The sequence below is a fragment of the Poecile atricapillus genome, chromosome 6 (assembly GCF_030490865.1).
Source record: "Poecile atricapillus isolate bPoeAtr1 chromosome 6, bPoeAtr1.hap1, whole genome shotgun sequence".
Taxonomy (NCBI): Eukaryota; Metazoa; Chordata; class Aves; order Passeriformes; family Paridae; genus Poecile; species Poecile atricapillus.
In genome coordinates, this window is record NC_081254.1 from 37930495 (window position 1) to 37955973 (window position 25479).

The 25479-nt window shown below is 54.0% G+C and overlaps 1 protein-coding gene across 17 annotated transcripts in view; it reads left to right on the top strand.

Annotated features, from left to right (window-relative positions):
- The window catches only part of JAKMIP3 (Janus kinase and microtubule interacting protein 3), a 69027-nt gene that overhangs the window by 5530 nt on the left and 38018 nt on the right, over positions 1 to 25479 (top strand). For 14 of the 17 annotated variants that reach the window (XM_058841644.1, XM_058841648.1, XM_058841649.1 and 11 more), the window contains exons 2-4: positions 19489 to 19637; positions 21218 to 21400; positions 22506 to 23003. In XM_058841644.1, coding sequence (XP_058697627.1) covers positions 21266 to 21400; positions 22506 to 23003 — 633 coding nt within the window. In that variant the 5' untranslated portion in view covers positions 19489 to 19637; positions 21218 to 21265. Of the gene's footprint in view, positions 1 to 6811; positions 6863 to 6906; positions 7046 to 19488; positions 19638 to 21217; positions 21401 to 22505; positions 23004 to 25479 lie in introns of those variants that run through there. The other 3 variants (XM_058841647.1, XM_058841646.1, XM_058841645.1) reach the window with 3 other exon arrangements.

Consider the following 25479-nt stretch of genomic DNA (forward strand, 5'->3'; position numbering starts at 1 on the left):
TCTCTGCTCATCCCCTGCTCATCCCCTGCTCTCTGCTCATCCTCTGCTCTCTGTGCATCCCCTGTTCTCTGTGCGTCCCCTGCTCTCTGCTCATTCCCTGCTCTCTGCTCATCCCCTGCTCATCCCCTGCTCTCTGCTCATTCCCTGCTCTCTGCTCATCCCCTGCTCTCTGCTCATCCCCTGCTCTCTGCTCATCCCCTGCTCTCTGTGCATCCCCTGCTCTCTGCTCATCCCCTGCTCATCCCCTGCTCTCTGCTCATCCCCTGCTCTCTGTGCATCCCCTGCTCTCTGTGCATCCCCTGCACTCTGTGCATCCCCTGCTCTCTGCTCATCCCCTGCTCATCCCCTGCTCTCTGCTCATCCCCTGCTCTCTGCTCATCCCCTGCTCTCTGCTCATCCCCTGCTCTCTGTGCATCCCCTGCTCATCCCCTGTTCTCTGTGCATCCTCTGCTCTCTGACCATTCCCTCTCCTCCTGGCCCTGTCCCAGGTTGGAATCCAAACCAGGTTGGATTTCCTGGCAGGGCTGGTCCAGCTGTGCCACAGCTGCTCAGGAAGTGTTCACGAGGTGTGTGGATGGATGTGGCACCTGAGGACATTGGGGTGGCCTTGGCTGTGCTGTGTGACATCTGAGCTTAGAGAGCTCAGGGCTCCTTTCCAGCCACAACCATTCCACAATTCCGTGATCCAGCAGCACAGAGACAAATCACAAGAAGCTTTTGGAACGAAGTTGGGTTCTTTGGGTTTAGTTTTCTCTCCATACCTGAACACACAGCAAATTCCTGAATTTGCCCGTGCAGAAATTCCAGTTCTGGTGTTGCTGATCCCAGCTGATGGGGACAAAGCAGCACTGCCAGAGCTTTGGCTGCTTTGCTGAGGTGCAGTGGAAGGGAATCTCATTAGGTTTGAGTCCCTTGGGATACACTCAGGCATGGCAGGAGTTAAAGGAGCTGTTTTCCCCTGGTACCTGTCAGTCACCCAGCAGCCTGACCTGCTTCCAGGCTGACAGGGCTCTGCCAGGCAGCACTTCCTAAACAAAGGAAATATTTTGCTTTCTTTGGTCTGAATTTGTTTTATTTATATTTTTTTAATTCCCCTCTTACTGAAACATCAGTGTGTGTCCTAGGACTGACATGGTTTTGGCCTGATAAAGTTTTACAACCACAAAATAAGTAAAAAATCCATAGTGGAGAAACAAGCAATGCAGCAAACGGGATATATCATGGAGATGAAGAGGGATGGAAAAGACAGAAATGCTTAAAGCCTTCTTAGAGTTGTCCTGCAGGAAATAAGAGGTGGGTGTGGATGCTGAGACAGGACAAGCAGGGGCACAGGGATGGGGAGAGTCACCAAGGCTGGTGTCAGAGTAGCATCAAGAGCAGGAGCAGACAATATAAACATGGTCTTTTTCCCTCAAAGCTGTTCTTTGGTGCTTTGGGAGTTTGGCTGGGGGGGTGTGTTTTGTTATTTTGTTTGTTCAGAGGGAAAATATGAAATGGGAGTGTGGGAAGGGACCTTAAATCATCTAATTCCACCTCCTGCCACAGGCAGGGCCACCTTCCACAAGCCCAGGTCACTCCAAGCCCTGTCCAGGCTGCTCCAGCTCCTGGCTCAGGTGAGCCTTGGTGCTGTGGCTCCAGCACAGTGTGGGCTGAGCACGGAACTCATTAATTAAGGAGTGAACTTTGATAAAATATTTATGGCTGTTTAATGCTGAGGGTCAGGACCCGTTCCTGGCTGTGTAAACAGATGCAGAAGCAGCTGCAGGCATCGTTCCCTGGGGTAGCAGGGAGGATTTGGTCTTGTCAAGGTAATCCTCAGTGCTTGGCTGCTGCACTGAGGTGTGCAGTGCTGGCACTGAGCATCATCAGAGATGAGTTCAGCATCATCAGAGATGCTGAACTTACCTTAGGAACATTATCTCATGCCTGCTTATTTCATATTAATGAGACTCATCTATTTAAAGCAATGTGTGTGCTAGCTTAGGTCCATCCAGTTTCCCTGGAGTTCTGAATTCCCAGCTGGCTTGACTCACACAGAGTACAATTTCTTGAGATGTTTTTTCATGTTCTTTATCACCCAGATCAGTTGTGTTACATCTGAATTTAGGCTCTCAGCCATGCAGGGCTGGCAGGAGTCATTTGTTACACCAGGGGTTATTTCACTTCTGTTGTGTTTTCATACTCAAACCCATTTCTGGGTCTGGGCTGTGTCCTGCCCACTGCTGACAGTGAAGCTGTATGGAACATCAGAAATGTGAAAACCTGACTGGGCCAAGCTTTCCCCTGGGGATCAGAATCTTGTGTTATTTCCTCTGCAGCCCAGCAGGTCCAGGTCACTGATTCCCAAATGTGCCTTAGTGCAGGGAGAGCTGAGCACCCCAAGTCAGCCTGCTCCCAGAAATGTGTCACTGTCTCAGTTGTTGTCTCCTCGTGAGCAGAGGGCTGGGAGGGAGCTCAGACAGAAAAGCTCTGTGTGAAATGTCACATTTGGCAGCCTTGCAGCACCTCTTCAGAAAGTTTCATTTGGATCCTGAAATATTTGTAATATTCTTGCTGGAATATAGCATTTGTTTTGGTTTTTTTTAAGGAAAATTGCAACACATTGACTTTGAAGATGAAGCATAAAAATTATTTTTAGCATTTGCTGCTAAGTCATCAGAGATGATAAAGGAGAAAGAACATTTATAGCTCCCTTCTCTTTGGCAACAGCAGAAAAACCCCATCCTCCTTCCTGGCTGAGTAAGGAGCTTTCCTCAGAGTTGACCCCAAATCCCACCCATCCCACCCCAGCCATGGCAGGGACACCTTCCCCTGTCCCAGCTGCTCCAGCCCCAATGTCCAGCCTGGCCTTGGGCACTGCCAGGGATCCAGGGGCAGCCCCAGCTGCTCTGGGAATTCCATCCCAGCCCCTGCCCACCCTGCCAGGAACAATTCCTGCCCAAAATCCCATCCAGCCCTGCCCTCTGGCACTGGCAGCCATTCCCTGTGTCCTGTCCCTCCATCCCTTGTCCCCAGTCCCTCTCCAGCTCTCCTGGAGCCCCTCCAGGCTCTGAGCTCTCCCTGGAGCTTCTCCTCTCCAGGGGAACAATCCCAGCTCTCCCAGCCTGGCTCCAGAGCAGAGGGGCTCCAGTTTCAAACTAGAGCTTTCAAATTCTTGATTTCAATTAAATATAAGTGCTTCTAAAAATTCAAATGCCACTCTGAAACCTTTCTGTTTCATTTTTGACAGCATCTCAATTTTTCATTTTAATGTTTTGACTAAAATGATTGAGAAATAAATCCATCATCAAAAAATAATAAAAAAAAATCATCAAAAAATGCTCCAGGCAGCAAAGTTGGCCACAGCAGCTGTGTGAGGATGGAGTGTCCATCCCTGGAGGTGTCCCAGGGATTGCTGGAGGTGGCACTCAGGGCTCTGGGCTGGGGACACGCTGGGGATGGGGCAGGGCTGGCACTGATTTTCCAAGTGAAACCATTCTGTGATCCTGTGTGTCAGGCAGTGCCTTGTGCTGCAGCCTGGCAGAGCTGCCTGGAAAGCTCAGTCACTGATCTGCAGCAGTTGTTGGCCTTTTTTTAAACAGGAGAAGGCAGAAGAGCAGCGGGCTCGGCCTCCATGGCAACGGCAGGGCTGGCAGGCTGCGCTGGGGATGCTGCTCCCGAGGATGTTTGTTTGTAAAATCCCTTTGGCTACCAGCCCGCTTGCCAGGGGAGAAAGTTGTGTTTTCCTGGGAGGAGAGAGAGGAGCTGTGCAGGGATCCTGCTGGGGACAGGCCTTGCCCTGGAGTGAAGGGCAGGACAGGGCACACCTGGAGCACTGAAAGGCTCTGCTCAGCTCAAAACTCGCTGTTTTGTTTCCATTCCCTCCCGTTTATCTCCTGCTCTGTTGGAAGGTGCCCACGGCAGGGATTGGCAGTGCCCAAGGCCAGGCTGGACACTGGGGCTGGAGCTCCTGGGACAGGGGAAGGTGTCCCTGCCATGGCTGGGGTGCAGAGAGAGCAGCTTCAATTCCTTTTCAACCCAAACCGAGCTGGGATTTTAAGGATGTAACAAATACAAGAGTCAGACTGCTGAAACAAACGGCTGGGTTTGTGATGGAGAGGTCCCAGCCTTTCCTGGGCTCCGTGTCCCGCTCCCACAGGGGCTGCTGGTGTGAAATTTGGGGCAGTCTGGTGGATTCTGTCCTTGGGGGGTCGGGGCTGGTGCCCCCCTTCCCTTTGGAGCCAGTGCACGGAGCTGCAGTGAGCTCAGCCAGCCCTGCTCTCCTGGGGCTTTGGAGGCTCTTTTAAATTGGGATTCTCTAGTGCTTCAGGCTAATATTGGTTTTTTTTTTTTCTGTTTTATTATTTTTGTATTCAAGTATTCACCTCATGTCTCCTGCATGACATGAAAATTTCATTCTTCTGCTTTCTTACTCATTCACTCATTAAATCCATTCTAAAACTCTGAACTGCAGCTTGTATTTATCTTTTTAAAGAAGATGCTGTTCATTGGTTCACACCTGAAATCTGCCCCTGATGGTCTCTAATATTTCAGTGGTTTGAACAGATTTATGTCTGCAGAGGTGTCAGAATTCTGTATATATCTCTTCTATATGTATGTCTCCTGTATCTCTTCTGCACCAGCTTTAGGCTGCTGCTGGAACACCCTGAATCCCAAAACCTGATGGTCAGAAGCTCTGTAACCTTGGGGACTTTATTAAATCCACAGAAATTTGTAGGATGTGTTTGGGATTCGGTGGTGCCAGCACAGGAAGGAAAACAAGACAGTCCTTTTATGTAAATGGCATCTGCATTCTTGCTTCTAATTAAAAAATCGAAGGGAAAAGCTTTCTGTAATTAAAGGATGTGTTTGCTGATCTGTCACAGGCTGGATTCTGGAGCACTTCTGGCCTGGATCCTTCTGGAAGTGACTTCCAGCTTTCCCTGTCCATAGGAACAGGCTGATCATTCCCGTTTCTCCTGTCCTGGGCAGGGCTGAGCAGGACAGGACAGTGTCCGTGTGTCCGACCCGAGTGCCGGGCCTGGAGCTGTGTGTGCGGCACCTGTGGGGCCACCTGTGCACGTGTGGGGCTGTGTCACAGCCTGGGGACACACGGGGACCCCGTGGGGTGGGGCAGCTGCTGCTGCTGAGCTCTTGGAGCCCAGGCTGGCCCAGGGGCAGCTGCAGGCTGTCCAGTCAGGTGGGGTCTGTGGTTCTGTCCAGCCGGGTCTGTGGTTCTGTCCAGTCAGGTGGGGTCTGTGGTTCTGTCCAGCCGGGTCTGTGGTTCTGTCCATCCGGGTCGGGTCTGTGGTTCTGTCCAGTCAGCTCGGGTCTGTGGTTCTGTCCAGCCGGGTCTGTGGTTCTGTCCAGCCAGGTCTGTGGTTCTGTCCAGCCAGGTCTGTGGTTCTGTCCAGCCAGGTCTGTGGTTCTGTCCAGCCGGGTCGGGTCTGTGGTTCTGTCCAGTCGGGTCGGGTCTGTGGTTCTGTCCAGCCGGGTCTGTGGTTCTGTCCATCCGGGTCGGGTCTGTGGTTCTGTCCAGTCAGGTCGGGTCTGTGGTTCTGTCCATCCGGTTCGGTGGTTCTGTCCAGCCGGGTCGGGTCTGTGGTTCTGTCCAGCCGGGTCTGTGGTTCTGTCCAGTCAGCTCGGGTCTGTGGTTCTGTCCAGTCAGGTCGGGTCTGTGGTTCTGTCCAGTCAGGTCGGGTCTGTGGTTCTGTCCAGCCGGGTCTGTGGTTCTGTCCAGCCGGGTCAGGTCGGTGGTTCTGTCCAGCCGGGTCTGTGGTTCTGTCCAGTCAGCTCGGGTCTGTGGTTCTGTCCATCCGGGTCGGGTCTGTGGTTCTGTCCAGCCAGGTCGGGTCTGTGGTTCTGTCCAGTCAGCTCGGGTCTGTGGTTCTGTCCAGCCGGGTCTGTGGTTCTGTCCAGCCGGGTCTGTGGTTCTGTCCAGCCGGTTCGGTGGTTCTGCCCAGCCGGTTCGGTGGTTCTGTCCAGCCGGTTCGGTGGTTCTGTCCAGCGGGCAGGCTCACGGGTACAGTCGGATCGGTGGTTCTGTCCAGCCGGTTCGGTGGTTCTGTCCAGCCGGGTCGGTGGTTCTGTCCAGCCGGGTCGGGTCGGTGGTTCTGTCCAGCCGGGTCTGTGGTTCTGTCCAGCCGGGTCGGTGGTTCTGTCCAGCGGGCAGGCTCACGGGTACAGTCGGTTCGGTGGTTCTGTCCAGCCGGTTCGGTGGTTCTGTCCAGCCGGGTCAGGTCGGTGGTTCTGTCCAGCGGGCAGGCTCACGGGTACAGTCGGTTCGGTGGTTCTGTCCAGCCGGGTCGGTGGTTCTGTCCAGCCGGTTCGGTGGTTCTGTCCAGCCGGTTCGGTGGTTCTGTCCAGCGGGCAGGCTCACGGGTACAGTCGGATCGCAGCTCCAGAGCTGAGCCCAGCCGAGGTCCCGGGGCCGTTCCCCGGTGCTGCGGGCAGGGCAGAGCGCGGGGAGCCGGTGGGGTCGGCTGTGCTCGGGCTGAGGAGCTCCTTCCCCGCCGGATCCCGTGCAGGGGGACCCTCCAGGCGGTGGAAAGGCCGGGGGATCCTCCCGGAGCCAGCCCCGCTCGGGGGACACTCGCCATCCCTGGTCCCCGCTGTCCCGGGATGCGGTGCCCGGCTCCCAGGCTGGCACCGAGACGTCACCTTCGCTTTTCCATCAGCGCAGGTGGAGGCTGCGAGTGTCTCCTTCCTCTCCCAGCCCGCTTCCCATGCAGGCTTTGCATTTGATTTTTTTTTCGCCCAAGACACCGTTTCCTGTTGTCGTAACGTAACCAGATGGGGAGGGCTCAGTGGAAATACCTCGGGAGAGGCTGGCAGAGCAGCGGCTGCAGGAAGCAGATCCTCCCCGTAATATTGGCACGGTTTGGTAAGTTCCATCTGAAAAATAAAAAGCTGCTCCGTTTGCTGAGTCACAGCCGCTCGGAGCTGGAGCCGTGACAAGCGCAGCGCGCTGCCGGAGTTGGAGCAGGGCTGAGCCGCGGCGCTCCGGGATCCTGCCCGGGGGCTTTTCTCGCCCCAGACGATCTTTTAAACCTCCTTCAGGTGCTCTGTAAGTCGGGCTCCTCCGCGGGAACGTGCGGCGGCACCGCTGCCTCGCAGCGCGGGGCTGGCACGGCCGTGCCGGGAGATGCGGGCGCATCCCGGGGCGAGGGCACGGAGCGGGCTCGGTGTGCGGGAACGGGCTCGGTGTGCGGGAACGGGCTCGGTGTGCGGGAACGGGCTCGGTGTGCGGGAACGGGCTCGGTGTGCGGGAACGGGCTCGGTGTGCAGGAACGGGCTCGGTGTGCGGGAACAGGCTCGGTGTGCGGGAACGGGCTCGGTGTGCAGGAACGGGCTCGGTGTGCGGGAACAGGCTCGGTGTGCGGGAACAGGCTCGGTGTGCGGGAACGGGCTCGGTGTGCGGGAACGAGCCTGGCCGGGAACGGGCTCGGTGTGCGGGAACGGGCTCGGTGTGCGGGAACGGGCTCGGTGTGCGGGAACGGGCTCGGTGTGCAGGAACGGGCTCGGTGTGCGGGAACAGGCTCGGTGTGCGGGAACAGGCTCGGTGTGCGGGAACGGGCTCGGTGTGCGGGAACGAGCCTGGCCGGGAACGGGCTCGGTGTGCGGGAACGGGCTCGGTGTGCGGGAACGGGCTCGGTGTGCGGGAACGAGCCTGGCCGGGAGCGAGCCTGTGCGGGAGCGAGCCTGTGCGGGCCGGCAATGCACGGAGCGGCCCGAGCGGCCGGGGACCGATGCCTGGTGCCAGGGACAGTTCTGCTGGGCCCTGCCGGGCCTGTACCGGGCCTGTGCCGGTTCTGTACCGGGCCGGTGTCAGGGGCAGTTGTGCCTGTACCGGGCCTGTGCCGGTTCTGTACCGTGCCGGTGTCAGGGGCAGTTGTGCCGGGGCCGGGCCTGTACCGGGCCGGTGCCGGTTCTGTACCGTGCCGGTGTCAGGGGCAGTTGTGCCGGTGCCGGTTCTGTACCGGGCCGGTGCCGGTTCTGTACCGTGCCGGTGTCAGGGGCAGTTGTGCCGGGGCCGGGCCGGGGCTGTACCGGAGCTCCGCGCCGCTGGCAGCGCAGCCGAGGCTGTACCGGAGCTGATCTCGGCTCTCATCCCCATCACAATCCCTCCTCAGCCGAGGCTGTACCGGAGCTGTTCCCCGTTCTCCTCCCATCACAAACCCTGCTCAGCCGAGGCTGTACCGGAGCTGTTTCCCGTTCTCCTCCCATCACAAACCCTCCTCAGCCGAGGCTGTACCGGAGCTGTTCCCCGTTCTCCTCCCATCACAATCCCTCCACAGCCGAGGCTGTACTGGAGCTGTTCCCGGCTCTCCCATCACAAACCCTCCTCAGCCGAGGCTGTACCGGAGCTGATCCCGGCTCTCCCATCACAAACCCTCCTCAGCCGAGGCTGTACCGGAGCTGATCCCGGCTCTCCCATCACAAACCCTCCTCAGCCGAGGCTGTACCGGAGCTGTTCCCCGTTCTCCTCCCATCACAAACCCTCCTCAGCCGAGGCTGTACCGGAGCTGTTCCCCGTTCTCCTCCCATCACAAACCCTCCTCAGCCGAGGCCCGGCTGCTGCAGCCTTTGCCCGGGCTCCTGCTGCAGTGACAGCCCGGCCCGCACCTCCGTGCTCTGCTCGGGCTCCTCCTTTCCTGCAGCTTCCTCATCTCCTGGAGCCCGCAGGTCTGGCTGTCAGATCCAGAGGAATCGGCACGGGGAGGAGGGAGCTGGGATTGCTGAGGGAAAGGCAGAGGGTTCCCGTTCAGGAGAGAGGCTGCAGGTAGAACGGGACACGGGAGCATTTCCTGAGCTAAAATGTAACATTTGACACTTGAAAGTCATTCTAGTTCTGTTGAAATGCTGCCAGATATGTATTATCTAGACAGGAAAACGCTCTTGGGCTGCTATTTCCAGTGTATTTGTGGTCATTTCAATTGCAGATTTGTTTTTTAAAGACAATCTGAAGTTGTTATTATTGTTAGACATGTTTTCCTTGTGCTTTTTAATAAGCTTTTAAAAAGTTTTAAAAACTGGGTGCCTTTAGGAGCTGTGATGTTGCTGATCCCTGGGCAATCAGCCAATCTCCATCTGCCTGACCACGGCAGGTCAGTGTGGCCTGAGCTGACATCCCTGGGGATGGAGCTGAATCATGGACTCACAGAATCACAGAACTGATAAAGCTGAAAAAGAAACCCTTGGTGGTCATCAGATGCAACTACTGCCCCACACCACCACCACGTTCACCTCTCAGCCGTGTCCCTAAGTGCCACATCTGCATTTTTGGAACACTTCCAGGGATGGTGACTCCATCACTGCCCTTGGCAGGACTGGACAACCCCTTCTGTGTAGAAATTTCCCCTGATCTCCAACCTAAACCTCCCCTGGTGCCACTTGAGGCTGCAGAATTCAGCTGGGGCCTCTCCTCCCCTTGTCCCCACTCCTGAGCCTCTGGGCTCCTTCCCTGTCCTGGTGGCCCAGCAGGGCTGTCCCAGGCTGTGTCACCGGCGCTGTCCCGTTCCTCTGGCTCTGCACCGCCAAAACCAGAGCAGGAGCTGCGATCTCAGTCCAGAAATAAATAACTGAGAAGGACAAGAGTCTCCTGCAAGGGCAGAGTGCAGAGACCCGGCCGTGCCCGTGCTGGCCTGCCCTGCCTGCTGCAGCTGAGCTGGGCTGAGCTGGGCTGGGCTGGGCTGGGCTGGGCTGGGCTGGGCTGGGCTGGGCTGGGCTGGGCTGGGCTGAGCTGAGCTGGGCTGAACTGGGCTGAGCTGGGCTGGGCTGGGCTGAGCTGGGCTGAGCTGGGCTGGGCTAGGCTGAGCTGGGCTGAGCTGGGCTGGGCTGGGCTGGGCTAGGCTGAGCTGGGCTGAGCTGGGCTGGGCTGGGCTGGGCTGGGCTGAGCTGGGCTGGGCTGAGCTGGGCTGGGCTGAACTGGGCTGAACTGGGCTGGGCTGAACTGGGCTGGGCTGGGCTGAACTGGGCTGGGCTGGACTACACTGGACTGGACTGGGCTGGGCTGGGCTGAACTGGGCTGAGCTGGGCTGGGCTGAGCTGGGCTGGGCTGGGCTGGGCTGAGCTGAGCTGGGCTGGGCTGGGTTGGACTGGGCTGGGCTGGGCTGGGCTGAGCTGGACTGGGCTGAACTGGGCTGGACTGGGCTGAGCTGGGCTGGACTACACTGGACTGGGCTGGGCTGGGCTGGGCTGAGCTGAGCTGGGCTGAGCTGAGCTGAGCTGAGCTGGGCTGGACTACACTGGGCTGGGCTGGGCTGGGCTGGGCTGGGCTGAGCTGGGCTGAGCTGGGCTGGGCTGGGCTGGGCTGGGCTGGGCTGAGCTGGGCTGGGCTGGGCTGGACTACACTGGACTGGGCTGGGTTGGACTGGGCTGGACTGGGCTCTGAGCTGGGCCAGGCCAGGCTGGATTGGGCTGGAGGAGTTGACCTGTGCTGGCTGCTCTGGGTGCCTCCAGCACCAGGGACTCAGCTCCTGCATTTTCCTCCCCTGTTCAACCTGGCCGGTGGTGTTTTGACCCCAGGAACAGCAGAACGATGGGCAGCTGCTGCCAGGGTTTGTGCTGTGTGATCCCAAGTCAAAGATTCATCTTTCCACCAGAACAATCCTTTAATTTCCTGCCAGTGCCCACAGGGTGGTTTCTTGTTCTTGCATTAGTACAGAAAAGTAACTGAAACATCTTTTTCATCTACACAGAATCAATCATTTAATAACTTCCTGTTCAATGCACCTTCCAAAAAAATCACAGCTCCTGTCTCTTTTATCACCTGGTCACACCTATTTTATTTCATTTAGGAGAATTTGAGTATATTGAGTGCCTACCATTTAGCTTTCTGCAGCATCATAGTGCTTTTCCTCTGATTTCACATCTCCTGCCACTGTAATGCCTCATTTACATTGCTGTGTGCACAACAGATGTCCTCAGTGATGACTTGATCTTTCCTCCTAAATCTCTGTGTGCAGGATATGTCAAATTGTATTTTTTAATGTAGATTATCTTGTACTTTCATGGATTGAATTTCATGTTGCTAAGTTACCTATTTTTTCTAGTTTGAGGTTATTGTTTGGTTGGGTTTTTTTTTTTTGTTGTTTTTTTTTGCCTGCCTTGTCCTCTTTCCTGATTGACCTACATAATCCTCTGTTATCTGCAGGTCATTATGTCCTTTACCAGGTCACCAGAACAGCAAACAGTGCCAGCTCTGGGCCTTGGAGCTCACAGCTGGGAATCTCCTCCTGGAGCAGTGACTCCTTTGTTTTGATCCCCATTGTGGCTGGAGTTTGTTACACGTGGCATCGCTCAGGTCCTGGCAGGGATGTGCAGGGTGGGATGGTTGGGTGCCCTGCCTGGGCCTGGAGCAGGGCTCAGTGGTCCCTGTGGGTCCCATCCAGCTCAGATATTCTGTGATTCCACAGCTCTTGGGCAGTCAATCGCAGGAGTGTCCGAGCCTGGAGTGTCCCTGTGAGCCTGAGATCCACATTTCCATCCTCAGCTCCCCCTCCCCGTGCCAGCATTCACTGAGGTCTCTCTGCTGCCCCAGGCACTGCCCACATTTCCCAGCCCCTCTGCCTGCTGGCAGTGTCTGGGCAGGGTTTCCTGGGCATGTGCTTCTCCCCTGGCTGCCCTGAGCCCTGGCAATGGGCATCGTTTCCATCCAGGCTCCGGTGACCCCGGGCAGAGCAGCCACAGGCTCTGCTGCAGCCAGTGCTGCCCCTCCAGGGACCCAGAGCTGCAGAGCCTCGCTCAGTGCCCGAGGATGGCCTGGCACACACCCCACACATCCTACACAGCCCACACATCACATCCCACACACCCCACACATCCCACAGACCCCACACATCATCCCACACACCCCACACACCCCACACATCCTACACACATCATCCCACACACCCCACAGACCCCACACATCATCCCACACATCCCATACACCCCACACATCATCCCACACACCCCACAGACCCAACACATCATCCCACACACCCCACAGACCCCACACATCCCACACATCCCACACACCCCACACACCCCACACATCACACACATCACACACATCACACACATCACACACACCCCACACACCCCACACACCCCCCACATCACACCCCACACACCCCACACACCCCACACACCCCCCACATCACACCCCACACACCCCACACACCCCACACACCCCACACACCCCAGCAGGATGCAGGAGCAGCCCCTCAGGCACCCTGGCTGCTCCTGGACCCAGCACACAGCCCTGGGCTGAGGATCAGCCGCTGCCAAAGCCCCTTTCCCTGAAGGAGGGGATGCAGAGGGATGAAGGATTGGAGGATGCTGAGCTCCAATCCCAGATTACCCAGCTGCCACACTGACCCAGTATCCAGGAAAGGGCTCCTCTGCAGCTTCTCCAGCCTGTAAAGGGAGGCGTTGGTGGGAATGTTTTCCTGCTTCTTTATGTGGCGCATTTCACACGGAAGAGCAGGGCTGGTGCTTTTCCTGATTATCTGCATGAGTCCCTGAGGGGGAGATTCCTGCAGGGGAGGGGGTTCCCTGAGAGGAGGCATCAGCCAGGAGGTGCCACTTGGGAATGAGTCACTTGGCCTCAGGGGTGAACTCTGAAGTGTTAGGTGAACTAATAGGAAGTCAATTCTAGTGGCCCAATGGAGAGGGCAAGCAGAGGCAGCTGTCCAAGTTCCTTTTTTCCCCCTTTTTTTTTCTTTTTTTCCTATTTGTTCTTAGTCTTGGTAAAAAAAAATAAAAAATGTTACAGAGCTCTTGTGTTGAAAATAAGACTTTCCCAGTGAGGTGGATCATAGAATCCCAGACTGCTTTAGGTTGGGAGGGACCCCAAATCCCACCCACCCCACCCCAGCCATGGCAGGGACACCTTCCCCTGTCCCAGCTGCTCCAGCCCCAATGTCCAGCCTGGCCTTGGGCACTGCCAGGGATCCAGGGGCAGCCCCAGCTGCTCTGAGCAGCTTCTTCAGCCTGGGATCCTTGGGCTTCAGATGTTAAAGTGAGGGTGAAGCAGCCTTTCCTTCCCCTGGGCTCTGGGTCTGCCGTGGTGCAAGGAGCCCTCAAGCCCTCCCCAGATGGGCTCAGTGCAGGGCAGTGGTGTCAGCCAAGCTGACAGCCAAGGTTCATGCAGCATTTCAGATCAAATCAGCTTTACCCAGTCAGATTACAGCTGCAGAGTCCCCAGCCGTGTGCATGTGGTGCGTGCAGAGCCCTCCTGGCAGAGCTGCCCTGGCCAAGGGCACGGGGTCACCTCCGTGCCTGGGGAGCCGTGCCTCGATACCCCCACGGGCACAGGGCTTGGCTGGTGCCACACCAGTGATTCCCACTGCTCTCTGAGCTCTTTCCCATGTGCCTGCAGCCTTTTCCTGCCCACCTGTTGCTCTGTCTCTCCTCTGGAAAACACAAGCTTTGTTCTGCCAGTTTGGTCAGGGTTTCTGGCTCACCTGTCTGGGAAGACATTTTGCTTTCAGGATTTTATTCGATCATCTTTCAGGGGCTGCTTTTGTTATAAAATTCTTTTTATAGTGCATTTTTTCTTTATAGCTGGAAATATTTATTTAGCCACTGCCTAAAGGGGCTCCAGGAGAGCTGGAGAGGGACTTTGAAAGGGCCTGGAGGGACTGGAGAAGGGGGAATGGCTCCCAGTGCCAGAGGGCAGGGCTGGATGGGATTTTGGGCAGGAATTGTTCCTGGCAGGGTGGGCAGGCCCTGGCACAGGTGCCCAGAGCAGCTGGGGCTGCCCCTGGATCTCAGTTTATCCATTTCCATGTTCTGAACTCATTTTCCATCTCTGGATGAGATCTCTCTCTTTACCTGCCCAACGATCTCTGTGCTGGAAGCTCATCCTGGTGAAAGCAGTGAGGTGTCTCTCTGATGCAGCTCTGTCCCCAGAGTGTCCCTAAAGCCCTCCTGGTGTTCCCCAGGAGCATCTTCCCAGCTGAGAGCGCTCTGCAGGGCTGGGCTGATCCAGGAGAGCTCCTGCTGCCAGCCCCTGCCCCAGAGGATGCTGCTGGGACGGGAAAGGTGGGAATCCCTGGCACTGCCCCCGGTGGGTACCACCCCCAGCACATCCCCAGCCCCTCTGGGCACGCTCCTGCTTCCTTTGCACACCACAATTTGCGTTTATTCACTGCTGTTCCTGTGTTTCTGAGCCCAGGCTCACCTTTGCTGTGTGGTAACAGGGCAGAGCTGGGCTGGCATCAGGGAGGAGACTCGCAGCGAGTGTCACAAAAAGGTCACTTAAAGCAGGATATTTAGCAATGAAAAATCAGGTTTGAAATAATCTGATCCTCGGTTTTTTCAGGCTGCAGGAACAGCTTTTCACTAGAGCCTGATGGACATCTCCCAACTGTTTGCATTTGGGAGATTAATCGACTTCCCATTCAAATTCTTGTCTGTTGCTGTGAAATGTCAAATTTTATCTTGGTTTAGAGCTGGGCACACACATACTGAGAAGTAAAACACACTGTCAAATAGAAATGTAATTTTTGGATAGTCTGGATCAGCCTAAAGAAAGGTTCCTATTCCCATCAGGATCTTTTCCTGCTGCCCAGTTCCTCACAGCTGAATTCAATGATGGTGAGTCAGTCTGGAAATTAACCTTAATTCTGAAACCCAAAGCGCAGTGGTTTTGTTGCCACTGTTGAGTCTGTTATTTTTCAAGCTCATTTATAAATTGAATAAATCCAAGAAATGAAAATCTTTTATAAGAGTGTAGCAATTAAACACTGCCTTTTCCATCCTCAAATCCAGCTGTGTTGTGTGTTGGTGCCGAAGAGGGCTGGAGAGGTAGCATTAAATAGTTATTTAGGGATGTTAATAACATGCTTAAAGCGTTTCCATCAAGTGCTTTTGGATGGTGCGATGCCATCTGTGTTACAGTTGATTTAGTTAATTATACAGGCATGAATTCCTTGGGAGAAGGGATGGCATTGCTCTAACAGCTTGTTTGTGAGCAGGGTAACACAGTGACATGCTATTAAACTCTTGCAATTGGCTCTGAAATACATTCCTCACTGATAGTCCTCCCCAAATTAAGCTGAGTTGTTCTAATTTAATGGATAATGTGGATGGGTGTGTTATTGGAGTTTATTGCGGAAACTCCAATGGATTTTTGTACCTTAAATATTGGGGGTTAGCTGAGAAAAAGGAGAAATTACTTTCCTACCTGCTCACTTGTTTTTAATTAATTATTGCTCTCTCTGCAAATTAGCCCTTAGAGTTGCACAGTTAAACAGGTGTCCTGCTTTAAAATGTCCCTGTTGGGATTTAGCAGCAGCTGTGTCTGCCAGTATCGCATTCAGACACTGTCCTGAGCTGGGAGGGACCCAAGGATGATCAGCCCAGCCCCTGTCCCTGCCCAGACCCCTCAACAATCCCCCTGTGCACCCCTGGAGCTCTGTCCAAAGGCTCCTGGAGCTCTGAGAGCCTCGGTGCCCGTTCCCTGGGGAGCCTGGGCAGTGCCAGCACCTCTGGGCATGAAGCTTTCCCTAAATCCAACCTAAACCCCCCTGGCACAGCTCCAGGGGTTCCCTATAAATTATTGGGACTGTCAATTATGAAGCTAAACCACTACACCATAATTAACTTCATAATTGACCCCCATCTATGGTGTGCACTTAAAAGAAAAGCCGAGGAGCCTGTGTAGACCTTTGGATGAAGAACCAGAGGATGGGCTTTTGGTCCTGGCTGTGGCACAAATGGGTGACTTCACACACAAGGGGAGCCTGCAAATGTAGAGCTTACAAAGGACATGATCCACCATCAATGAGTTAAAGCCAACAGCGGTGGAAGGATTAATCTTTGAGATAAAATTCAGGTCAGTCGGGATTTGACGTGTGTCTGTTACAGCTGCTGCTGGAATTGATCTAATCCTCGGCAAAACTTGAGCTAGACTTCCATCTGCAGAGATGTCAGGGCTGGGGGGTGAGGGGAGCAATTATTTTGAGTCTAAAGCAGATGTTATTTCATGAGAGACAGGTTTCAGAGCTTACTTCACACCAGGAGGCAATTTTGGTTATTAATTTCCCTTCTGGAGATGGAGACTTGCTCTCCACCAGCCGGCTGCAGGTTCCAGGGTGCATTAACTGCAGTGTGGGGAGCCTGCAACTTCCTCAGCACGAGTCAGATGTGCCTCTTTGGAATCTGGGTTGAGTCACAAACACTGCTTGTATTTTTTAAAAAATAACTTTATCAAATTAGTCTCAATCTAAACAGCACAGGAAAAAAGAATCCTCATAGAATGTCCAGGGCAGGGAAGGGACTGGAGCCCCAGGAGGGGCTGAGGGAGCTGGGAAGGGGCTGGAGAATTCCTGAGGGAGCTGGGAAGGGGCTGGAGAATTCCTGAGGGAGCTGGGAAGGGGCTGGAGAATTCCTGAGGGAGCTGGGAAGGGGCTGGAGAATTCCTGAGGGAGCTGGGAAGGGGCTGGAGAATTCCTGAGGGAGCTGGGAAGGGGCTGGAGAATTCCTGAGGGAGCTGGGAAGGGGCTGGAGAATTCCTGAGGGAGTTGGGAAGGGGCTGGAGAATTCCTGAGGGAGCTGGGAAGGGGCTGGAGAATTCCTGAGGGAGCTGGGAAGGGGCTCAGGCTGGAGCAAAGGAGGCTCAGGGGGAATTTCTGGCTCTGCACAAGTCCCTGGCAGGAGGGGACAGCCGGGGGGATTTGGGATCTGCTCGCAGGGAACAGGGACAGGAGGAGAGGGAACGGGCTCAGGATGCCCAGGGCAGGCTCAGGGGGGACAGCAGCAGGAATTTCCCCATGGAAAGGGAGCTCAGGCCTTGGCAGTGCCCAGGGAGGGTTCAGTGCCCATCCCTGGAGGTGTCCCAGGAATTGCTGGAGGTGGCACTCAGGGCTCTGGGTGGGGACACGCTGGGGATGGGGCAGGGCTGGCACTGCCTGGGCTGGGAGGGATTTTCCAGCCCCAGGGATTCCAGGGTTGGATTCTGTGGCTCTGCATGTGAAGGAAATGCACAGCAGAACCCTGTGTACAGGATAATTTGTGTCTTGGCCATTGTTCTTGATCTCAGCTACCTGCTCACTCCTTTTCCCAGGCAGTTTCTGACAGGTTTCCTTCTCACCTTGCATGAATGAGTGATACACTGTTTATATGGATATATGACAAATGTTTACATGGATAAAGCCCCAAGCACAGCTCCAGCATGGGACAAGATTGCATTGGCTTAGCAGGAAGTTCCTTTTCAGAGGAAAACTCATTTTCTTGCATTTGGACCTACAGGCTGGTGCAATCCTAAATGGAACATGGATATTACTCATACGAGGAAGTGGGAACTCAGCCATGAACAGTATTACATTGTCTTTCTATTATTTTATTTCAAGGTGCACCAGAGGCTCAAAGGGGTTTGTTTAAAGTAATTAATCAGAACAATTTGTCAAAAACAGAGAACACCAGTGCTCACAGGCTGTGGCAGACATTGGAAATGTTCCATATTTATAAGAGCAATGTTCTGCTTTCAAATATTGGTACCCTGGGTAGGGATTAATTCACTTATTTTTAAGCGTGGTGAAACATTCATTTCAGCAACTACTACCTAGAAAATACATTTCCCAATTAGTGTTGATGTCTGAATTGCCAGTCAGGAGGCACAGGGAGTGCTGAGCCCTGCTCAAGGCAGCTCTGATGCATTATTGATGCTGTTTTCAATATCAAACGTGCCAGGAATCAGATGCATAACCTCTTCTCCCAGCATCAAAAATGTGATGACCTTTCTGTTCTATTAAGGTGATCTGTCTGATAGCTGCCCCTTCTATGTAATTCATTGGAAAAATAAAGGCAAGAGCAGGTGCCTGTTTTTCCAGGAAATGTCTGGTGTGCCCAGCGCCGTGGGGAGGGGGAGCTGCCCTGTCCCCGTGCTCAGTGCTGGTCTCCAATGTCCCCATGTGTCCCCAGGGTGACAGCAGAGCTTCCCTGTGCCCTCAGCCCAGGATCAGCCTTGTCCTGCCAGTCTCTGGCTCAGCACACACTGCTGGCTGGGGAGTGTGTCCATGGGCTGCTTCCCCTGCTGTTTGGGATAAATATTCTCTGGAGCCTGGCCTGGCCCCAGCTCCAGCTGGCTGCTGGGGGTGGCTGTGGCAGGCACTGCTGGGGCACAGGCTCGGCTTTCAGAGCCTCCCACAATGGCTCTTGTGGCCCTGCACACGGTGGCTGGCACTGGCAGCTGCCCTTCTCCCTGCAGTCCCATTTCCATCCTTCCCTGGGGGTGACAGCCCGGTGTGTCCGTCCCTGCTGGCTGGGGCAGCTGCCAGGGCTGAGCTCTGCCGTGCCCAGCATCGCTCCTTGGCCGTGTTTGTGTCCCCTCTGCTCCCCAAGGATCCTCCACCATCGCCCCCTCGGGCCCCTGGGCATCTCTCAGAGGGTTCAGAGGGCACAGTGCTCACTCCTGGACTGTCCTGTGTGGGGCCAGGAGCTGGGTTTCAAAGATCTAAAGATGCTTGGCATGAAATGTGTCAATTCGTACCATTAAGCCTTTGTAATGTTTTAAAGAAAATTAAAGAGCTGCAATGCTGTAAATATCAGGATCTGTAGTTCTACAAATCGACCTCAGACAGGATTCTCACCCACTGAACCCTGCTCCACGGTACCAGCTCCCCAGTCTCCTTTTCTGTAAGCACACAAATGTAAATTCTCTCAGCCCTCATCTGTCAAAAAGAATCCTGTTAGCAATTACTCTCTCAAATCCCTGTACCATTCAAATTAGGATTTGTCTGCCATTCATGTGGAAGCAGTTAAAGCTTGTTGGTTGTTGTTTCTCATTTCCTCAGGTTGTGAGCTAACCTGGCTCACACTGCCTCTGCCTTTGGAGGGAATCCTCTAAGAAAATAATCATAATGTGCACAAAAGCCTCATTCACTGCAGCAGGTACAGCTCTGTGCCCGTGGCTATGGGCTGCCCCATTTTTTATCAGTAAAGAGGGTTTTAAATGTCCACTGGTGTGTTGTGTCTGCTTCCACAAAGCAGCAAGAATCTTAAATGCAAAGAGCACCTACTCATGTTACAGATTTTTCAGGCAATATCTTTAAAATTTAATTTATTTCTATTTCTTTGCCCAACCAAACATGTTTCTTTTTATAGAAACTTCCAGGCTACAAAGTCAGGCACCAGCCTGAGAAACAGCAGGACTGAGACTGTTGGTACCACCTTGGTTTGGACAATGAATATCAGGAATGTCATTTTATTGTCCCACTTGTTTCTCTGGGTCTCAGCCTCCCTCCTCCCCTCTGCCCCAATGTAGATGTGTAGTGCTCATCCCACAGGATTTTTCTGGCTCTCTGCAGCTCTGCCCTGCTGAACTCCAGCCCCTCTCCCAGCCTTATATCCCATTTTTATACCCCCAGAGCAGCTGCCTCCCTCGGCATTTTCTCCCTGATGGATTCAGGCTTTTGCTCTTGGAGTTCAAACCAGGCTTTTTTTAATCACAGTGTTGCTGTGGAGGTCGGTTTTGTTGCTGTTTTGCTGTTCTCATTGATTGTTGCTCTGTCCCTGCAGCTGCCCTGAGCTGCTGAGCCCCATCCCGTGGCTGCAGAGGGACAGGAGGGACAGTGCCCGCTGTGCTGTGACCTGAGCCATGAGGGACAGAGCGAGGCACTGAGGGCCATCAACGCTGCTGCCCACCTCAACAGGATTGCTGTTAAAAGGTGGGAAATCTGAGCACTTTTTAATGGAATTTTGTGTTGTAACCATCCCGTGATTCCATGAAAATAGAGTAGAAATAAAATCTTCCCAGTGGTTGCTGTCTCTGAGCCGTGGCAGTGCTGGGGGCTGGATGGATGTCCCTCCTGAGCATCCACATCCCCTGTCCTGTGTGTGTTCCACATCCTCTGTGGATTCCACATCCTCTGTGCTGTGTGGATCCCACATCCTCTGTGAATTCCATATCCTCTGTGCTGTGTGGATTTCATATTCTCTGTCCTGTGTGGGTTCCATATCCTCTGTGAATTCCACATTCTCTGTGCTGTGTGGATTCCACATCCTCTGTCCTGTGTGGATTCCATATTCTCTGTCCTGTGTGTGTTCCACATCCTCTGTGGATTCCACATTCTCTGTGCTGTGTGGATTTCATATCCTCTGTCCTGTGTGGGTTCCACATCCCCTGTCCTGTGTGTGTTCCACATCCTCTGTGAGTTCCACATCCTCTGTGCTGTGTGGGTTCCACATCCTCTGTGGATTCCACATTCTCTGTGCTGTGTGGGTTCCATATCCTCTGTCCTGTGTGGATTCCATATTCTCTATGCTGTGTGGATTCCACATCCTCTGTGCTGTGTATGTTCCATATCCTCTGTCCTGTGTGGATCCCACATCCTCTGTGAATTCCATATCCTCTGTCCTGTGTGGATTCCATATTCTCTGTCCTGTGTGGATCCCACACCCTCTGTCCTCTGTGAATTCCACATCCTCTGTGCTGTGTGGATTCCATATTCTCTGTCCTGTGTGGATTCCACATTCTCTGTGCTGTGTGGATTCCATATTCTCTATGCTGTGTGGATTCCATATCCTCTGTCCTGTGTGGATTCCATATTCTCTATGCTGTGTGGATTCCATATTCTCTGTGCTGTGTGGATTCCATATTCTCTATGCTGTGTAGATTCCATATCCTCTGTCCTGTGTGGATTCCATATTCTCTGTGCTGTGTGGATCCCACATCCTCTGCACTGTGTGGGTTCCACATCCTCTGTGCTGTGTGGATTCCATATTCTCTGTGCTGTGTGGATTCCACACCCTCTGTGCTGTGTGTGTTCCATATCCTCTGTGAATTCCACATCCTCTGTCCTGTGTGGGTTCCCCATCCTGTGTGGATCCCACACCCTCTGTGGGTTCCAGTGCAGATGAAGGCACAGGACACTGCCTGGCAGGAGGGTGCAGCCAGGGGGATCAGGCCCTGCTCCCAGGGAACAAGGGATGGGATAAACAGCCGCATCAGGGGAGTTTCAGGCTGGACACTGGGCTGCTCTCCATGGAAAGGTCTGTCCAGCCCTGGCACAGTGGCCCAGAGCAGATGTGAAGTCCCCAGACCTGGAGGGATTTAAAAGCCGCGTGGATGTGGCCCCTGGGGACAGGAGCACTGGCAGCGGGGAACGGTTGGACTGTGTGGTCTCAGAGGGTTTTTCCACCCGAACAAAGTTGTGATCCCACACTTAGCCCAGGGAATGCAGGCTCTGAGCCAGGGGGGTGTTGTGTCCCCACTGCCCGGCTGTGACAGTGCTGTCCCTCCTTGCAGGCCCCAGAAGATGTGAGCGGAGCCGGCGGGGCCGGGGCCGTCGTCACCATGGCCAAGAGGGGCTCCAGCAGCCGCGCCAGGGGGGACAAGCCCGACGCCCTGGCTGCCCTGCAGGCTGCCAACGAGGAGCTCAGGGCCAAGCTCACCGACATCCAGATCGAGCTCCAGCAGGAGAAGAGTAAGGTGGGCAGCTTCCCTTCCTTCGAGTGCCACTCGCTGTTCAGAACGGTCAGAGGTGCCAGCATTCTCTTTGCTGGTTCTTCTCCTTCCCTTTTACCCCAATTCCATTTGGATTTTGCACTCAGACTCCTCCAAACTGGCTGCTTACACACGTACAGTACGAAACCTCAGCTCTGCCTCCTGCACTAATTCCCAGGTTCCACGGAGACACAGCTTCTCCCTGAGCCTCTGGGAGAGGGACAGCTGGATAGGGCTGGAGCCTCAGCTCTCAGACTTTCCAGCTCTTGCCCTCAGATCACTTCTCAACAAGAGCATGGAATATTCATTTGCTTTTCCCTAATTCCCCAAATCGGTTTCCACTGATAAACTTCGGGGGTTTTCGGTTCCAGAACAGGAACGTGTTACCATGCAGAGACACAGTGATAGTCTGCATTTTTCTATGAATTTACATCATTATCAGGCATTTTACAGCTTGACTCCGACACACACGTGCATAGAAACAGAACATCTGTTAATCCTTTTGCTGTGAAGCAACATTTGCAGCTTTAAGGACTTTGTTTTCCTTCTTCCCGTCCTTCACAGCCACTTCTGGCCATGGCCTCTCTAGAGTTTATGGCATGGTTTTAAATTGAAACATCACTTGAGCCTTGTGTGGTCAGGTACAGTCAGTTATTTCTGCTGAATAATTCATCACTTAAAAAGCATCAGGTTAAATGCAGCTGTTTGGGGCTTCACAGGAGCTTGCACTGAGCTTTTTGTGTCTTGCCTGTGCACGTGCAGGTTTGGTCTGAGTGCCTGAGCGTGCCAGAATGATGGCCTTGGCATCTGATTTTCCCCTTACTTTGGGGGGAATGTGCTGGGAGAGCTTCTGCAGAATAGAGTAAGGACTCAGACTTACTCAGAAGGCACTGACTGATTCCTGAATGTGTATTAAACATGAGCCTGCAGTGAAATAAAGGTCTTTGCTACCACCAGTTTGTAGACACAGACATACCAACATTGAGGTGTGATGCTGTAAAGTCATCTGTACCACTTTTAAATAATATCATGATATGCAGTCATTGTTTGGCTGATTGAAAATTCTATACTTTTTTGATTTTCATTACAGGTCAGCAAGTTGGAAAGGGAGAAAAATCAGGAAGTGAAGCAGATCAAGGAGCACGAACAGCATAAAAGCACAGTGGTGGTCACAGAGCTCAAAGTCAAACTTCATGAAGACAAAATGAAAGAGCTCCAAGCTGTTCGAGAAACACTTCTGAGACAGCACGAAGCTGAGCTACTCAGAGTAATAAAAATTAAAGATAATGAAATCCAGAGGCTGCAGACCCTGCTGAACGCCGTGCGGGACGGGGCCCCGGACAAGGTGAAAACGGTGCTGCTCACCGAGGCCAAGGAGGAGGCCAAGAAGGGCTTCGAGGTGGAGAAAATCAAAATGCAGCAAGAAATTTCTGAGCTAAAAGGGGCTAAGAAACAGGTGGAGGAGGCTCTCACCATGGTCATCCAAGCTGACAAAATCAAAGCAGCAGAGATCAGGAGCGTGTATCACCTGCACCAGGAGGAGATCACCAGGATCAAGAGGGAGTGCGAGAGGGAAATCCGCAGGCTGGTACGTGCCGCTCTCTGCTCCTCTCCTTGTGCTGTTGAGGGGAAATGATCAGTGCTGGAATCACTGGGCAGGTGTTGAAACTTCAGGGCTTGCTCCAGGTCTGTTTTACATTTACTAGTAGAAAGGGCAAACTAGTTTTTAGAGGTATTAGGATGTTTTATAAGAAATTTCCTTATCCATGTCAGAGCCTGCTGATGTTGTTCACATTAAAGGTATCAGGAAGAGCCCTCAGGTTCCTGGCTGGTCAGGGGAATGCTACAGCAGTTGTGTTTCTTGGGTTATGCCTCTATTTCCTCACCAAGTGTTCCTTCCTGATCCACCTTGGTCCTCCCTTTCCCTGCCTTTGCCAGTTCCCACAAACATCCCATAGTGAGGCTGACACAGTCCCAAATGCTCATTTTCTGCACCCTGAGTGCCACACACGCAGCAGGGCGTTCGGGGGAGTTCCTCTCCACACCCACCCTGCTGGTTTTCCCAGGCCAGGGGTTGGTTCTGCTGCTCTGGTGGCTCCCAGCTGAGCAGGTCCCTGGGATCTCACCTGGCACTCAGGGACCCTCTGTGTCCTGCTCAGCCTGTCCTCACCTAATCCTGATTTGATCCTCAGCTGCAGCAGCTCCAGTCTCCAAGGCAAGAGCTTCACACCTGTGGCTTTGGAGCTTCCCTCTGGCGTGTGTGGGAGCTGGCTGGGGCTGGTGGTGCTTGGAAAAGGAGAGAAATCCCTGTGGGAGGGAGCTCCTCACAGGGGAGCCTTTGCAGCAGAGCCTGGCAGGCCACCAGCACCTTCTGGGGCTCAGGGGGTTCACTGTCTGCTGCAGACCCTGCTTTGTGCAGGCAGTGTGTCCCTGAGTGCTGCTGCCCTTCCCAGGGACGTGGGGACACCCCCGTGCTCCTGGGATGTGTGTTTGGGTCTTGTCTCAGTATTTTTGTGGTGTCACCATCATTTTGTGTTTGCCACGCTGCTTTACAGCACTCAGTGTCCTGCTACAAACCCATCCAGGTCTCTTCTAAGTCATTAGCTCTTAGCTGTTATCCAGATTCTGAAACAAATTCAGAATGCAGCTGGGCCCCAATTCAAGGGCTGGCAGCGTGACCACGCTGCAGAGAGCACCTGCAGAGCCTCCTGCCCTGGCAGGGACTGACACACCAGCAGGGGAGTGTCCCCTACCTTTATTTAGCCTCCTCTTCTCTCAGACTTCAGGCTGTTACTGTTTTTTCATAAGTTATTTTTATGAAGAGGATATTAAAAATCATTTATAACCAAATGCTCTATTGATGCTGTTCAAACATCCTGCAGTGTAAGTACCTTCTTTAACCACACATCACTGGTGCATTGATTTCATACATCACACTGAATGGGGGGCTAATGGGCATCCTAAATAAACTTGCTGCATCACAAGGAAAGTCCTCACTAATGGCCTTTAATGTAGAAGCTGTAAAATAAATATGGGATATATTTAATATAGGAAAATACAGTGGTTCAATGGGATGTTTTCTAAACTGCCTTTGAAAATCAAACCTTTATAAAGTTCCTGTTTGAAAGAATCAGATTGGCTCACTGCACCAATGAAATGACCTGCTGCTGTGATTTTACCAAGCCCTGGGAGCTTCCTGGGTGCTCTCAGCTCCATGGAGCCACCCTCAGCTGCTCTGGAGGGAGCTGCTGGCTCCTGGCACCTTGTGGGGAGTCTGGGGTGAAAGGTTGTGCAATGCCCTGCTAACAGGGAATTGGGGATTCACTGACACAGCTTTGGGCATTTCCTGTGCTTGCATTGGCAATCTGTGATGGGACTGTGGGGTCTCAGGGGGAGCTGTGGGGTCTCAGGGGAGCTCTGGGGTCTCAGGGGGAGCTGTGGGGTCTCAGGGAGAGCAGATGAAGCTGTGGGCACTGTGGGGTCTCAGGGGGAGCTGTGGGGTCTCAGGGGAGCTGTGGGGTCTCAGGGGTCTCAGGGGAGCTGTGGGGTCTCAGGGAGAGCAGGGGAAGGTGTGGGCACTGTGGGGTCTCAGGGAGAGCTGTGGGCACTGTGGGGTCTCAGGGGGAACTGTGGGGTCTCAGGGGGAGCAGAAGCTGTGGGCACTGTGGGGTCTCAGGGGGAGTTGTGGGGTCTCAGGGGAGCTGTGGGGTCTCAGGGGAGCTGTGGGGTCTCAGGGGGAGCTGTGGGGTCTCAGGGGAGCTGTGGGGTCTCAGGGGGAGCAGATGAAGCTGTGGGCACTGTGGGGTCTCAGTGGAACTGGGGGGTCTCAGGGGTCTCAGGGGAAGCTGTGGGGTCTCAGGGGAGCTGTGGGCACTGTGGGGTCTCAGGGGGAGCTGTGGGGTCTCAGGGGAGCTGTGGGGGCTCAGGGGGAGCAGATGAAGCTGTGGGCATTGTGGGGTCTCAGGGGAGCTGTGGGGTCTCAGGGGGAGCTGTGGGCACTGTGGGGTCTCAGGGGTCTCAGGGGGGAGCTGTGGGGTCTCAGGGGGGAGCTGTGGGGTCTCAGG